This window comes from Hyalella azteca, unplaced genomic scaffold (assembly GCF_000764305.2).
Source record: "Hyalella azteca isolate HAZT.00-mixed unplaced genomic scaffold, Hazt_2.0.2 contig15086, whole genome shotgun sequence".
NCBI lineage: Eukaryota > Metazoa > Arthropoda > Malacostraca > Amphipoda > Hyalellidae > Hyalella > Hyalella azteca.
The window spans coordinates 141,437-155,808 of record NW_025944951.1 but is presented as its reverse complement, the minus strand read 5'-3'; the positions used below and the strand labels follow the sequence as shown (position 1 = coordinate 155,808).

General features: G+C 39.7%; 1 protein-coding gene across 2 annotated transcripts; it reads left to right on the top strand.

Annotated features, from left to right (window-relative positions):
• Positions 1-6,670: 6,670 nt before the first annotated feature.
• On the top strand, positions 6,671-13,768 carry LOC108680670 (cuticle protein AMP1A). Of its 2 annotated transcripts, none has more exons than XM_018169550.2 (3): positions 6,671-6,773; positions 12,044-12,312; positions 13,021-13,768. In XM_018169550.2, exons 1-3 carry the CDS (start codon positions 6,759-6,761, stop codon positions 13,202-13,204), a joined length of 468 nt encoding a protein of 155 aa, XP_018025039.1. In that variant the 5' UTR covers positions 6,671-6,758; the 3' UTR covers positions 13,205-13,768. The 2 variants fall into 2 exon arrangements, with proteins under 2 accessions (XP_018025039.1, XP_018025038.1); XM_018169549.2 differs by having other exon boundaries at positions 12,041-12,312.
• Positions 13,769-14,372: the final 604 nt, after the last annotated feature.

The following is a 14,372-nucleotide window of genomic DNA, read 5'->3' as shown; positions in this document are numbered from 1 at the left end:
GAATTTAGTATTTATCTAGAATAATTAGAAGAAAATAACTAGGAAACTTGTACCCATTGAAGCCTATAAAGCGCTACCCCGAGACTCCCCCCCCCCCACCCCCCCCCTCCTTGACCACCTCTAAGGATTTTTTCTTCTCATTTCCAGGACTCGGAAGCCCCGGATTAGGAGAAGTAATGCCTTGCTTACTAATTCCTTACATGGGCAGGACAAGCGGAACTTCATTAACCTTTTCTTGTCCTTTGTTATTGACACTTATAGTTAAGGCATGTTTGGCAGGCAACTTAGTCGCTACAACTTGAGTTATAAACCAAAGTTGAATAGAATTATTTTATTATTATTTTTGAGTATAATTTTTAATTAAATAATTTTTAGAGAGTGGATGATGGTGATGAAGAAATGATGGTGATGAGGAGGTCGTCACTCACATACTTCACTTTAATTAACATGAGCTAAATACGAAAATGATATGTTGCACGTTCTTACAATAGCATAACATGGCATAGTGATGTCGGCGCTTAAGAATAGGCCTGTCGCCGATTCATGAACTTTTCGTAACTTGTCCAAAGGAGATCTAAAAACGGTTCCTTCTACCGGATTTTTTCCCAACTGTCGATAGTTTGAAATAGCTACTAGACTTCCACCAATGCACTGACTTTATTGAAATATTAAATCAGATTACGAAGATAAGAAGATATATTGTGTATATGCAGTGAGTGTATGTACAAAATCAAACCCTCCCAGTATATGCAGCCTGGAGCTCTGCATTTTTGGCTGGGTTCCGGGCATACGGGGGGGACGGGGGGGACGGGGGGGGGCGACACACGGCGGTGTTCCCACGCCTACGCTGGGTGACGTAAGGGCGACGCTTGGGCGACGCTTGGACGACGCTTGGGTGACATGTGGGTGACGTAAGGGCGACGGTTAGGCGACGTCAGGGTGAAGCTCGAGCGACGTATGGGTTACGTATGGGTATGAGCGACGCATAGGCGACGCTTGGGCGACGCTTGGGCGACATGTGGGTGATGTAAGGGCGACGCTTGGGCGACGGTTGAGCGACGGTTGGGCGAAGCTTGGGCGGCATGTGGGTGACGTAAGGGCGACGCTTGGGCGACGGTTGAGCGACGCTTGGGCGACGCTTGGGCGACATGTGGGTGACGTAAGGGCGACGCTTGGGCGACGGTTGGGCGACGGTTGGGCGACGCTTGGGCGACGTCTGGGCTACGTAAGGGCGACACTTGGGCGACGTCTGGGCTACGTAAGGGCGACGCTTGGCGACGATGCACGAGTGCAAAAAAAAAAAACAGGAAAATTTTTTATTTGATGATCAATTTTTGAACCAATTTCCGAATATGCTGGTCCTTATTCTTCCAGGTATATCGATCCTCATCCTTTCGGATAAAATGATTCACATTTATCTCAAGTAACTCTTCCTAGCCTGTTGATATACTATAGAATACCATTAAACATTTTCCTGTGTACAGCGTTAGCAGACAGTCGCGAAGGATGCGCGGCAAATTATTGTCCGTTCAATTTGTTCAATTTGATCTTTACTCTGCACTGGACACGTGCAAAAAATACATCGTATCCAGGCTTCTGAAATATTCCACCATCTAAAGCACTTTATATTCGTATTCGCAACGCGGAACGATTGTCTACTTTATAAAATAATTTAATTAAAAGCAAAGAAAACGCTAAGCGAACTCCGAAAGGTTTTCAATATCGATATGATGACTTTGCTTGGCGCTTTCTTTGCTTTTAAATTCCTTGTGAATTTGCGATATAAGCATACTTGTAATATAAGTACTTATCTACTTTCTTTCTAAGTATCGAGATATACACATGAACATCCGGTCATTGTGGCGTTCGTCAAGAAAAGGTCATATCTTGTCAAAACTTATGTAACGAAATAAGTTCTGATACTAAACAAATCATGTCAAGTCGAAGAATACGAAGGAAGAATATCAGTTTCATGTGGAAATAGTTGCTTAGTTAATTATCTCTCACATTACCGCCTTTGTAGTTAACGGCATTCGCATGCACAGAAGATTTCAAAACTTACACTAAGGCCTACGGTGGAAGGTGGATTGTCAACTATAAAATATTATTTAATTATTTAGGTATTATAAAATGTTGATAATTCTAGTCGCTCTGTAATAGCATTACAAGAAATTCATCTGCTCGTTCTCAATTCGAACTTTTATTATTTAAAATTAAGAATGTGCCGGCCTCGGCTGGCCGATACGACGAAAGTAGAGGCTGTGTTTATTTTCATTATTAATAATAAAGGCTGCGTTTATTTTCATTATTAATTTTTTCATTATTAATAATAAATATTATTCTTAATAATAATAATATTTTCATAATAATAATAATAAAGAAAAAGCTTCGTTTCCTCACCGACTTAAAATAATATTTCCTCGCTCATCTTATCATAAAAATAATGCGAAGTTCGACCACCTGTCCGTGCCTTTGTTCAGTTTACCTGTTGACTTATTTACCTTCAATAAAAGACGAAGGGTTTCCCTTTCTGCCAGCAGTCCCGTGTGATGAAATGCTTTTAGTGAGGAACTTCCTGCCAGTTTTCATCCCTTCAACGACAGTCAAAATATTTCCATGCGACCCGGAAGAAGATCCAAGCCTTCCAGGGGGAGTGAAAATCATACAGCGCTGGAAAAAGGAAAAAAAAAATTTATTGAAGGAAAATTTTGTGGATAGCAAAGGCGATTCAATCAGAAAAATTTAATGCAGTTTACTTTATATTAAAATGAACAGCGCTGTCTGAGGATGAAAATGCGTAGGAAATAAATTCTAGAAGCGAGTAATGAAGCGACGATGAATTACTAATTGTTATGTCGCTTCAACCATAACGGCCCAGTGGTTAAGTTTCAGGTATAGCAGGTTAGGGTACAGTCTTGAGAGGATATCAACCTTCAAATATACAAGCCTTATTTGTGGAAGGTTAAACGAAGTACGAAAAACATGAGCTTAGAATTAGTTTACAGGAGCTTATTTTAAAAGAGACTAAATCAAATCTAGAGGATAGAGCATCCTAATTAGAAAATCTAGCTTGCAAACTATAATAATAATAATAATAATAATGATAATAATAATAATAATAATAATAATAATAATAATAATAATAATATAATAATAATAGCGGTTTCAGCGTTTATTAGGCCGTAGGCCTGTCGCCGATTCTTAACATCGCAAAACCACAAAACTTGCAGCAATATTTTTATTAATTCAGATCTAAAGTTGATGTATTAATCAATGATATTCATGACGCTGGTTATTATTGTTTTTTTTTTGTTGTGATGATAAATTGACGAGTCTTGTCAAGCTGAGCGCGAGAAAAAAGCGCGGCCCATAGGCTCACTTCGTAGGCCTAACGAACGCTTTTGTTCCGAATTATTTTGACGGAAACGGAAAAGTTTTTCTGTAACGAAAATACGGCGAAGACCGTTGACGATAGTGGCAAGCTCTGAGCAGCGCAGGATGTGATTCATTTTTTATTATTTTTGAACGATTACATTTTTCTAATGGCATTATGAAAATAAGGTAAAAAAACTGGCATTAATTGTTGTTCTAATGGACAAAAACAGTAATTGAAAGATAAGAGGTTATACATTCTCTATCGCAATTCACCGAAGATGCACGGCATGTCCAATAATCATTGTTCAATTTGAGAATGATTTAGCCCCATTACTTTAGGCGAAGTTTAGCCCCCATACTTTAGGCTAAGTTTGAACGACAAGCGTTCCTTTTAATTTTGAATTATAGCTAAAATGATTTGCATGAATTTTAATTAGCCAATCACTTGGCCGATTTACATTACAATAACAATTTGAAATTATATTTATCAAAATTTAAATTTTTAGAGTCAATGAAATTTTTTGTGATATTGAAAAACTAAACTGAATGAAATCTATGCTAACATTGCTGATCAATTTAAAAATTTCTTGCCAATTGACTAATAAAAAACCTCTAAGGATTTCTTATAATAATAATATTATAATATAATAAGGATTTTCTTATAATTTCGCGGGCTTCTGATGGCATTACGCTGATCCGTCAGGGCTTCCAGTTCCGGACGCTCACGGCGGTCCGCACAAAACTTGTGACGTTCCATCAATGCTCGACGATGCATTCATTTGTTCGCAAAAAAAAACGACAAGAACTCAACCGCCATTTTGTACGATTGTATCGATAAAAGAATTTATCTAGGTCAAATAGGACTTATTGATCGCGACTAGGCCTTTTATCGATCCAGGGCGGCTGGATAAAACGGTTAGGTCGAATCTGCGAGCTTTTGTGCAGAGAATGACACAGTGCAGCCTCTTGGGCCGCAGGGCACCGCATTCACTCAGGCTTGGGTCGAGCTTTTCTTTGTTAATCTTGCACGCTCTAAATTATGGGCCTTGAATCATTCGAACTTTCCGCTTGAATATCGTGCTTTTGATTCAAAAATGCACTTGGAAGTACTAATAAACTGAGATCTTGAATTAGCTCTTCCTGTTCGTTAAAATATATTATGAAACATTGATTCAAAAATATATTTATTTTGAATTGATTTATTGATTGTTTTGATTTTCTCATTGAGTTTCATTGTTTCAGCGTTGATTTGAGTATCTAACGAGCGGACGTATCAAAGTTTCCTTCGTTATTTTGTTCATAACTTCATTTACACGACCTATAATATTCAGTTTAAAATAGCTGGCGATGTGCACTTATTCATTTATTTGGGAGCCCCAGCTGCAGTGTACTAACTCATCGTCATAGTTAACACTAGACCATGAAGAAGACCACCGCTGCAGTGTACTAACTCACTGTCATAGTTAACACTAGACCATTAGTATAGTATAGTATAGTATAGTATAGTATAGTATAGTATAGTATAGTATCTTCGGCATTAAAGAGTAGGCCTGGATAGGCCTGTCGCCGATTCTTGTGAAAGAAAGCCATCAAGCATTGCCGTCCGAAGACGATACGACAGCGATTTAGACATTGGAACAACAGGCTTCGATCTTGGCTCCAGCCGATCGCCGGCAATTATTTGGCCACCTTAACACCACAATCTTAATCAATGTAGCGACAGAGGGAATTTCGAGATTTGGGGCAGATAGGGAGATGATGTTAATATAGCTTGTTTTTGGTTTGCGTTCAGCATCTTTGGCCCAATGCTGGCGTTAATATGGACTTTTTGCGTAAGGAAGACAGGACTGAATATTATTTGCTCGATAATTTTTCAGGATACTTTAGACAGTTTAGAGGAACGAAACGGGAAACTGGCTGACTGCTTTATTACTGACATTATCTGAATTGATTCAAGCTGAAATCTCGTGTGTCCATCTGTAGGCTCGTGTGTCCAGCTGGAGGCTCGCGTGCCCAGCTGGAGGCTCGCGTGTCCAGCTGGAGGCTCGCGTGTCCAGCTGGAGGCTCGCATGTCCAGCTGGAGGCTCGCGTGTCCAGCTGGAGGCTCGCGTGTCCAGCTGGAGGCTCGCGTGTCCAGCTGGAGGCTCGCGTGTCCAGCTGGAGGCTCGCGTGTTATATTCATAATATATGTATGACCTTTCTATTCATCATATATGTAAGACCTTTGCGTTCATCATATTTGTCTTACCGTTGTATTCATCATATATGTGCGACCTTTGCATTGCTTTCGATGAACATGCAATCAACACATGTATGATGAATGCAAGACCACGCTTGTTCAACCAATTAGAAGCTTTCAATGACTGATGAATGCACAGTCATTAGATGAGTGAAAAATCTGAAAATATTATTCACGTAGAATAATTAGAATGCATCCATGAGTGATAAATGCAGATGAATTGACGCACGAAGAATCCATTTTATTTAAAATCAGACGGACTCATGAGGTCAAGTATATTGAAGGATGAATGTCAAAAAAATGAACGTAATGGCGTTGTGAATAAAATAGATGAATTTACCCTGCGTGTATGATGAATGGTCGATCAATGCCTGAGATGTGTAATGGAAGTGTGTGTCTGTGTTGAAGCCTGAATAATGGCAATGAGTGAGTAATGGATCAAACGTGCTGTGAATTCCTGGATTAAAGAATGTGATCTTAAATGGCCATATATATTTGCATGATTAATATAAAGGCCATATACATATAATTTTCATACATATATGAAAAAATGAAAAAGTTTTTATGAATTCGAATGACGCCAACTGCTTCGGTGACTAAAATACCTAGTCCGAAGGTAGTTTCTGTTTAATTTAAATAATACAGGTATTCCTAATCATATGATTAATAAAATTTCAATTATAATTGCTGGTCAACGAGCTTTAATTACTCTCTATCTAATATTGATTAAGCAATTATCCGTTATTTTTCCATTTGTATTAAATTCATCATAAACTAGCATTTACCCGACTCCAGTCATTTTAATTCAACTAATAAACAGAATATAATTTCGAAACTTTACCTGAAGCTCATCAATAATTAGCTGTCTATCCTAAATAAATTATGTAAATTAATGCCTCTGTAACATGGAACAATAATTGAACAGCCCTTTAAGCTAATCGATTACGATGAATCTGAGGCTTGACCGGTCTTACCAGACCAACTTGGCTGGTGGCCTTGACATGGTCTAGTATAAAAGGTCTAGACAGACCAAAGTCAGGCTCTACTTACCCACCAGACCCCTTAGCGCCGGTGCTGTTGCTGCCTAGACCACAGGCTAGACCTTACCTAGACATATCCTACCCTAGAATCTTCCTAGATTACCATGAGTAACATGAAGGTGAGTACACGTCATAGGATTGACCGAACATAACAAAATTGTCCAAAAATGAGTGAATGTTGTCATCATTTTTGATAATAACACTTCTCGCTGTTTTTTACATAAAAACAAATTTTGTTTATAAACACTGGGCGATATAGTTAACCATAACCGCGCTGTATTTCTATAATCGAACTATAATTCGTCAATTTCAAAATATGTACATTTTAAAATATATTAGCCCATCCATGATCAGTATATTTCCTAGCATTACCTACAAAATTTTTAACACAATTATTATAACGCAATTATTATATAATTATAATTATCGCCAGTGTCCTGTTAGGTCTCACAATTCCCTAAAGCACGAATTTTATAAAAGGGGAATCAAACGCAGTTAATTTTTCGGAGATATCAAAGTGGGTCTCAGGAAGTTGGGGCCATGAGTTGCTTTAGTTTAATTTGATGAAGCTTTCTTAAATTTGACTTTTCGTCAATTTTTTCAGCTCGTAACGTTGTTCTGGTCAACGATGACGTGATAACGTATACATTCAGTGTGTCCATACATTCACTGTATTCAAACATATAGTATACCCATACATACTGTGTTTCCTACAATCAGTATATACATATATACTGTATGTACTGTATATCCAAACAATCAGTGTATCCATGCATACTGTGTATTGAAACATATAGAATATCCATACATACTATGTATCCATACATGTATAGTATCCATACATACTGTGTATCCCTGCATTCTTTGTATTCAAACTTATAAAGTATCCATACATACTTTGTATCCATACATGCAATATATCCATACATACAGTTTATCAGTACATACTTTCTATCCCTAATCCTTCTTTCTGTGGCCGCCCCGCTGTAATTGAAAACATATATATTTCAATATCTCTCCAATGAATTTTATTTTAATACTCATTTCAGTAATAAACTGTCTACAATATCAACCCAGAGAAACATAAGTAACAGCTGAAGCCATTTAGTGAATACAATATTATTGCTGCTCTGCCTTCGTCGGAGCCAATACCCGCCTTAATCTTCAGGAGCTGGTTGCCAATTTTCCTCCTCTATTTCCCCAATGATTGGCCTATGATTGGCCAATGATTGGCCTATGATTGGCCTATGTTTGGCATATCATTGGCCTATGATCAGCCAATGATTGGCCTATGATTGGCTGGAGGAAATTTGTTCAACTTGGACCCAGACTTTGTATTGAGAGCAGGCGCTCTGAGGTGTGATTTACGCGCCGCTCTGACCTCGGCTATGGCCCTGAGTAACCCAGACTCATGTTACCCAGACTCATGTTACCCAGACTCATGTTACCCAGACTCATGTTACCCAGACTCATGTTACCCAGACTCATGTTACCCAGACTCATGTTACGCAGACTCATGTTACCCAGACTCATGTTACGCAGACTCATGTTACCCAGACTCATGTTACCCAGACTCATGTTACCCAGACTCATGTTGCTCAGAAACCATCAAATGAGTCAGGCAATTCTGTTGAGGTGTCTGTTGATAAAATAGGCGATGAACTGTCTGTTGATAATATAGGCGATGAACTGTCTGTTGATAATAAAGATGCAATTCTGCGCCTTCAAGTTTGCAAATCCTGCTCCTGCGCTTGCATGTTGGCGCCCAGCCTTGCGGCAAAAAAAATATACTTCTGAGAAAAAAATTGGCTGCGTGCGAGAACAGTCGCACCGACTGAGCATTTGCTCCTAATTCATATTCCTGCCGATTGTAAATTTGTATCGACATTACATTTACCTTTACCCAGACTGTACACTAGCACTGACTGTACATTAACTTTGACCGTACATTAGCACTGCCTGTACATTATCACTGCATGTACATTATCACTAACTGTACATTAGCACTGACTGCACATTATCACTGACTGTACATTAGCACTGACTGTACATTAGCACTTACTGTACATTAGCACTGACTGTGCATTAGCACTGACTGAAAATTAGCACCGTTTGTATTTGAGCACTCACTGTACAATCACACCCGCTGTACATTCTCATCGACTGTACATTCACACCAACTGAGCGTTGCTCTTCAGAGCGTTCAGGCCGCTTTAGTTCAATCCTGTAAATTCGAATTTTGGACACTTGACCGAACATTTATCAGCTCACGGAGCTGGCGATAAAACTAACTGATTTTCTTAACCCCCTCATTCCCCTTAAAAAGGTGGAAAATTGATCCCCTTCGCTGTGGGAAAGGAGATTTGACGAGGTATTCTAAATTCTCACCTCCGCATGTGAGATTCGCTCCAACACTCGCTCCGCGCAAGGGTTAATTAATTGGAGTGTTGAATCTCGCCGGTGAGAAGGGTTCACACTGCGCACCTGTCATAGGCTCAATAACTTCTGAAATGAGGTTTTCATATTGTTTTAAGTTTACTTTCAAAGCCATCAAAAAAAATAATCATCAAACCACAAGTAAAATATTGTACTCACCATCCAGAGCAGCAATAATTTCGAAGTAGCAGAATTAAATATTCAGATTTAATCATATCGATTTTAAAGGCAATGGCTGGCGTTTACAGCCAATAAAACTGAGGTCTAAATATTAAGTAAGCCACTGATTTGGTAAAACTTCATCTCAGAAAATATTAGTGATGAAATGTGCTCTCCATAAACAACACAATTTCTTTCATCAGTTAATCAGAGCCGCTGGGTCAAGGAGCTTGGTGAACGGCGTCTGCATGTGCCTGTAAATAAATTCTCTTTTAAATTTAATGTAAATTAGATCGGTTGCTTACAAGACATACAATGTCTTCCAACGCATGTCTGTTCCACTAGCGTGGCCTCCAAATTGTCGGGGCACACTTGCAATTTAAATGGCTTGCCAATTTACTCCAATAAATTTGAGCCTATACTGGCCTGCTGGATGAACCTCCTGGGGCCTAACCTTGCACGTGCTCCACGTGTCTGCCCTGACCGGCGCTACGTGTACTGAATGAGGATGTACGGTGAGCGCGGCGATATGCGCAGTGTAAGTGTAGTGTAGGTGATAGGTGAGTATGTACAATTATACACTCGAACTTAGCTATATTAATGATACCTAGAAAGTGTAGTGTAGGTGGTAGGTGAGTATAGTCACTCAAGGCTTAGCTATATTAGTGGTACCTGCAGAGTGTAGTGTAAGTGGTATATGGGTATGTACACATGCAAGAGGCTTTGTTATATTAGTGGTACCTATAAAATGTAGTGTAGGCGGTAGGTGGATATAATCACTCGAGCTTAGCTATATTAGTGGTACCTATAAAGTGTAGTGTAGGTGGTAGGTGGTAGTTACATTCAAAGCTTTGATATTTTATTGGTAAGTGTAGCGTGTATAGTGTAGGTGGTACCCTCGAGGCTCTCCCTCGAGTAGGTGATATTGTAGGTGGTACCTTCGAGGTACCCTGTACATCGGCCGTGCTGGTGATTCTGGTGCTTATATTATTGAATATTTAGGTAAGCCAGGTGTTCAGGTGGTTTGCCGACTGAATATTTTGGTGAGAACTTCCTGGTACATCGATAATACGCTTCCTAGTCCCGAATTATAATTGAATTCGTGAAATTATTTGATGTCAGAAAGTTGAATTGAATGATTTTATTTATTTCTAGTGTGGAATCATTTCTACGTTGCCTCGGTACTCGGATGAGGACTTGGAACACATTGATATTTGTACCATGCGAGCGTGCAAGCTCATCAATAAATTCACTGTAACAAAAATTGCAAAAATAGGAAGCCATTGCTTAAGAATACTTCGATATTATAGCATGGCGACGATAAAAGTAAAACAAACAAATTTAATTATTAATCATTTTGCTCGTATCCTGTCGCATTCATTTATCTTCTCTAAAGCTTCACCATTCGTATCCTGCCGCATTAATTTATCGTCTCTACAGCTTCACCGTTCGTATCCTATACCGCGTAAACCTACAGTTCCTGCAACCAAACCTTGACCGAGATCGAGATCGTCTGCTGAGCGCACTGATCTTGATCTGCTAGGTCGACAAGCAAGGCCGATCTGCAATTAAGCAATAAATTCTCGATATATTTTGTGAAGACAATTGCTGCTCGCGGCCCTCATGTTAACCAGGAACTGACCAGCCGACTGCAACACATGGTTTACTGGGGCGGTTCTCTCGTGTGCAATTATGGCCCTGGCATTAGCGAAGCTTCGACTGAGCTTGCATAGATTCATTTTCTTCCATTTTAAATGTTGTACTTTATTTTAAGAAATAAAATTAGCAACATTTTGCTGCTCAGTGCGTAATTCTGTTATTTTTTTGTAAAGTTTTTTTATTTTCCGAAAATCTATAAACTCCGACTGAGAAGCAGTCCAATTTTAACGCAAACTTCATTGGCGTTAAGTTTGGTGGTCGTTCCTATGATGAATAAAACTGATGTAAATTAGTTTATATGTTTTTAAAACAAACAGTGGGTGGCCTTGCAAGTAAAATTCATCATTTTCTCAATTATCTCATTTGACTTAGGTTATTATATAACTGTTCATGTCATTATGTTATTACTCACAATAATGCTCTCATATTGCAGTGCTCATAGCCCGCTGCCTATAGACATCTGCTCACAACAAAAATGGTTATTAAGCATGAAAATCAAGGCATTTATGGCCACACTTTTCCTGAAAGACTTTCATCGTACGCAGAAGCGTTAAAGATTAGCACTGGGACATTAAAGATATAATGATAGGATATGAGCGGAAGAGATCTAATCCCCACACATTCGAGATAGATAGTTTAATAGCTGCCCTATATATAACTCTTATCTATATTCTGTACCCTCTAATCACCCATATGCTCTGCACCCTCTAATCACCCATACTCTTCACCGTCTAAACATCCATACTCTGCACTTTCTAATCACATATACTCTGCACCGTCCAAACATCCATGCTCTGCACCCTCTAGTCACCCAAACTCTGCACCGTCCAAACATCCATGCTCTGCACCCTCTAATCACCCATACTCTGCACCGTCCAAACATCCATGCTCTGCACCCTCTAATCACCCATACTCTGCACCGTCCAAACATCCATGCTCTGCACTCTCTAATCACCCATACTCTGCACCGTCCAAACATCCATGCTCTGCACCCTCTAATCACCCATACTCTGCACCGTCCAAACATCCATGCTCTGCACCGTCTAATCACCCATACTATGTACCGTCTAAACATCCATGCTCTGCACAAGTAAAAATGTTTCACTAATGTTCTCCCCATTCACTGCTCCTGCAGGCGCTTCTGGTCTTCTCCGTAACTCTGACTGCAGTCATGGGGCTGCCAAAGCCATTCCCCAGCGGGGGATCAGCAAGCAACTCCCCAGCCATCGCTCCCCAGTTCCCCTACAACCCCCTTAACTACGTCAGGACCAAGACCGACGAGCGGGTAGATGGGGAGAGAGGCGCTTACACCTTCGACATCGAGACCGAGAACGGCATCTCCATGTCAGAGGCCGGCCAGAGCGACGACTCGGCTGAGTCCATCGTCAAGGCTGGCTCATATTCGTGAGTAAACCTAGGTCAGGGCTGGGTCGTATTCGTGAGAAAATCTTGGTCAAGGCTGGGTCATATTCGTGAGTAAACCTCGGTCAAGGCTGGGTCATATTCGTGAGGAAACCTAGGTCAAGGCTGGGTCATATTCGTGAGTAAACCTCGGTCAATGCTGGGTCATATTCGTGAGGAAACCTAGGTCAAGGCTGGCTCAAATTCGTGAGTAAACCTAGGTCAAGGCTGGCTCATATTCGTGAGTTAAACCTAGGTCAAGGCTGGGTCATATACGTGAGTACACCTAGGTCAAGGCTGGGTCATATTCGTGAGTAAACCTAGGTCAAGGCTGGGTCATATTCGTGAGCAAACCTTGGTCAAGGATGGGTCATATTCGTGAGTAAACATAGGTCAAGGCTAGGTAATATTCATGGGTATGTTTATGTCTTTATTGCAAGGTATTTCAAATTCCGTTTGACGAAAAAGTGCTCCAGAGATATCCTCAAAATATTAATTGTTCGGCGGTCTCAATAAAAAAATTAGCGTTGGCGGACGCACGCATGCACAATGCCAGGAACCAGCGGCAGTTTTTCTCTTAACTGAAAGCTTTTAAACACAATAAGTATGAAATATCCCGCATAAAAATATTTTAGTTACACGAATTCTAAATGAAATTATATAAGCTACATCCTCTACACTCCTTTCACTCCTGCCCATCCCTGGTGACAGGTTCACGCTGCCCGACGGCAACCTGTTCGAGCTGAAGTATGTGGCGGACAAGAACGGTTTTCAGCCCGAGTCTTCCTACCTGCCAGTGCCTGTAGCCTTCCCTCACCCCATCCCTCAGTTCGTGCTCGACCAGATCGAGAAGGCAGCGAGGGAAGACGCTGAGGCTGCGAGGGCAAACGCATAGCGAGGAGGCAATTGGTTAATTGTGAAGGAAATGCAATGATTTAGGTGATAATAGGATAATCGAGGAGGTAATAAGATAATTGAGGATGCGATAAGATAATTGAGGCGGTCATATAAAGAAGTATAGGTTAATTGAGAAGGAAATGCAATAATTTAGGAGATAATAGGATAATTGATGAGGTAATAAGATAATTGAGGATGCGATAAGATAATTGAAGCAGTCATACAATAATTGAGTAATGAAAAGGATTAATCAGGATGTAATAAAATAATTGAGGATACAATAGGATAATTGAAGCAGTCATACAATAATAGAGGAATCAATAGGATAATTGAAGGGCCATATAATAATTGAAGCGTACAAAGTTATGTGCCCACCATGACGTTGGACTAACCGGTTGATGCATATCTACGAACAAAACTCCAAAAGCTAGCCCAACATTCAAGTTCAATAAATCCTTCCTCATAAGAATCGTAAGTTATTACGACTGAGAATGTAAAGAACGTTCCGAATTGTGTTTCATTTTTTGGATAAAATTGATTTTGGAGTGCAATTTAATATTAAAAATATTCTGAAATGTCAACTCACTTTGCATCGATAAATTTTAAATCCAAAGTTAACGGTTCCTAAAGGTTCATATTCTACTGCTTTATTTAATCATTTATCAGAATAAAGAATGAAATAAATGAAATGTAGAATAATGAGATCTGTAAACATGCCAAACTCGCAGAAGTTTTCTGCATGTTGCGATAAATTAGTTACAATCATGAGATGCTGGTTGATAGCAGACTACTTTCAAACAACATACGATCTCTTCAACACTTTCAAACAACATGCGATCCCTTCAACACTTTCAAACAACATGCGATCCCTTCAACACTTTCAAACATTCAAACAATATGCGATCCCTTCAACACTTTCAAACAATATGCGATCCTTTCAAGACTTTCAAATAACATGTGGTCCCTTCAACACTTTCAAACAAAATGCGATCCCTTCAATACTTTCAAACAACATGTGGTCCCTTCAACACTTTCAAACAACATGTGGTCCCTTCAACACTTTCAAACAACATGTGATCCCTTCAACACTTTCAAACAACATGTGATCTCTCCAACACTTTCAAACAACAAGCGATCCCTTCAACACTTTCAAACAACATGCTATC

What these genes read in the sequence shown, in the direction of transcription:
- LOC108680670 (XM_018169549.2), top strand. An exon ending in GTCAAGGCTGGCTCATATTC is followed by an intron (nt 12,313 to 13,020) that starts GTGAGTAAACCT and finishes CCCTGGTGACAG; the next exon opens with GTTCACGCTGCCCGACGGCA.